A 2,770-nucleotide genomic window follows, 5' to 3' on the forward strand; every position below is an offset into this window, starting at 1 on the left:
ACCCTACAGCTCCGTAGAACCCCCCCCCCCAGCCCTATACAAACCCTCCTCTCCCATCCCATAGGAGCACCCCCAGCCCTATGGGAGCCCCCTGCTGACCCTATAGAACCCCCCTCCCAACCCTACAGCCCTATAGGAACCCTCCCAACCCTACAGCCCTATAGGACCCCCCCCAGCCCTACAGAATCCCCACCCCCCACCCCACCGCCACCCTCCCTGTCCCCACGGGACCCCCAGCCCCGGCTCCAAGCATCCCCTCCACGAGGGCCGAGACCCCAAGGGAGCAAACCAAAGACCCTTTATTGTCACCGGGGGGGGGGGAGGTGACCGCCCTGGGGGGGCCACCGCGTCCCCGCCGTCCCTAGGCCTTGGGGTAGTGGCCGCAGACATAGACGCCCTTCCCGTCGTACTCCGAGGTGTGGAGGCAGCGGAGCAAGAAGTGGCCGAGGTCGTGCTTGGAGATGACACGAGAGCCACCGGCGGTGGCACCCACGGACACCGTGTAGTCCCCGGTCAGTGGCTGGTCGTCTGTGTGGGGACGGGGACGCACCACTCAATGTCACTTCACCCAACATCATTGGGATGGTGGCATCTCCATGTAGGGTTGGGGCCACCCAATGGCTCCATGACACCACCCAGTGTCATTGGACCACCCAATGTCACTTCACCCAACGTCAACACAATGGCGGCACGACCACGTAGGGTTGGGGACACCCAATGCCACCACCCAACGTCACCGTGATGGTGTCACCACCCACCCACGCCACGTTGGTGCCACCCAATGCCACCCACCCAGCCGTTTGTCACCGTGACGTGACGGTGGCCCCACCATGACATGTTGAGACCCCCCCCCTCGTCCCCTTGTGTCCCCCCCGTGTCCCCAGGTGTCCCCACGCACCGGCGATGTGCGGTGGCATCACGGCCACGCAGTCCAGCCCTGAGTCCTGCAGCACCCGGTGCATGCGGATGTGGTCCTCAGTCACCGGCAGCAGCCGGGGTGGCACCTTCTGGAGGTCCCACAGCAGGAAGGCTGCGGGGTGGGGACACGGGGACACGAACGGACAATGAGGGGGGGGGTCACCAGGGGGGTGTCCCCAAGGGGGGCCGCAGCACGGGGGGGCGCTCACCGGACAGGCAGGCCACCACCTTGCGGACGCCGTGGGCCTTCATGGCGGCCACGATGTTCTTGGTGCCCTCGGACATGACAGTGGTGGGGCCTGGGGGGGACAGGGTGACAATACTGGGGGGGGGACACGTGGGGAGGGGCACGGGGGTAGTGGGGGAGGGTACGGGGGAGCTGTGGTGCAGTGGGGGGGCATGGGGTGGTGATGGGGACACACGGGGGCAATGGGGACACGGGGGGATGGGGACATGGGGGGCAATAGGGGCACATGGGGACACGTGGGGACAATGAGGACAAAGGGGGGCGATGGGGACACAAGGGACAATGGGGAGGCAGGGGGGCAAGGGGGATGTAAGGGACAATGGGGACACAGGGGGGCAATGGGGACATGGGGGGCAATGGAGACATGTGGGGACAATGGGGACACGGGGGCAATAGGGATGCACAGGGGCAATGGGGACACGGGGGGACACCGGGGACATAGGGGGGCAATGGGGACACGGGGAGCAATGGGGGCACAGGGCTGGTGTCCTTGGGGCACTGGGGACACACGGGGGCAGTGGGGACACAGGGGACAGGGTGTGGGGTCCCATGGTGCAGTGGGGACATGGGAATGGGCCCCCTGGGGACATTGGGGGGGGGGTACAAGGACCCCCAGGGAAATGGGGACACCGGAAGGGGTTCCTTGGGGTAACGGGGATATGGGGGGGGGGGGGCAGGGGCCCCGGGGCCATGGGGGGGTGTCCTTGGGGTAAGGGGGACACAGGGACAGGGTCCTTGGGGTATTGGGGACACGGGGTTGGGGTCCTTGGGCAATAGGGGTGCAGGGACAGGGACCCCCAGGGTAAGAGGGACACAGAGGGGGGGTCCTCATCCGGCTTGGGGACACCGGGGGGGGGTTGGGCAGGGGGTCCCGTACCCAGGTCGTTGCGGGTGCCGAGGATGATGACGACGGCGTCCTGGCCCCGCACGGCCTCGGCCACGTCGGCGGGCTCCAGGACGTCACCCACCACCACCCGGGCTGGGGGGGGGGCCTGGGGGGGCAGGCGCCCGGGGTCCCGCACCAGCACCGTCACCGTGTACCCTGGGGGGGGGGGGAGGGGCGCGACAGCGGGGCCATGACTCAGCATTTCGGGGCGTGACTCAGCACCGCCGCCTCGGCCCCGTAAGCCTATTCCGGGGGAAATAGGGGGGGAAATGGGGGGGGGAATGGGGCTGGGGGGCTGCGTGGGAGCCCTATGGGGTCCTCCCGCCCTATGGCAGCGGTGTCTGCCCCATAGCGGCTCCACATGCCCTATAGGGGCTGTATTTGCTGTGGGTGAGCTGTGTTGCCCCCATAACGGCCCTGTCTGCCCCGTATCAGCTCTGGCAGCCCCATATCGGCTCCGTCTGCCCCATATCGGCTCTGTCCACCCCATATCAGCCCTGCCTGTCCCATACAGGCTCTATCTGCCCCGTACAGACTCCGTCCGCCCTGCAGGGGCTCCCTCTGTCCCCGATGGATGGGCTGTTTCTGCCCCAAAGGGGCTCCCTCTGCCCCATACAGGTTCTACCTGCCCCATACGGGCTCTATTTGCCCCAGCGAACCTCTAACTGCCCCATACAGGTCCCTAATTGCCCCATACAGCCCCTAACTGCCCCATACAG

At 67.1% G+C, this 2,770-nt stretch overlaps 1 protein-coding gene across 1 annotated transcript; it reads right to left on the bottom strand.

Moving 5' to 3' along the window:
* Window positions 1-280: 280 nt before the first annotated feature.
* On the bottom strand, window positions 281-2,665 carry BLVRB (biliverdin reductase B). The gene is made up of 5 exons (XM_035313851.1): window positions 2,649-2,665; window positions 2,043-2,544; window positions 1,128-1,217; window positions 899-1,030; window positions 281-528 (listed from the first exon to the last, which is right to left on the bottom strand). The coding sequence occupies exons 2-5, from the start codon at window positions 2,539-2,541 to the stop codon at window positions 362-364; spliced, it is 888 nt and encodes a 295-aa protein (XP_035169742.1). The 5' UTR covers window positions 2,542-2,544; window positions 2,649-2,665; the 3' UTR covers window positions 281-361.
* Window positions 2,666-2,770: the final 105 nt, after the last annotated feature.

Source organism: Oxyura jamaicensis, unplaced genomic scaffold (genome assembly GCF_011077185.1).
Source record: "Oxyura jamaicensis isolate SHBP4307 breed ruddy duck unplaced genomic scaffold, BPBGC_Ojam_1.0 oxyUn_random_OJ68997, whole genome shotgun sequence".
NCBI lineage: Eukaryota > Metazoa > Chordata > Aves > Anseriformes > Anatidae > Oxyura > Oxyura jamaicensis.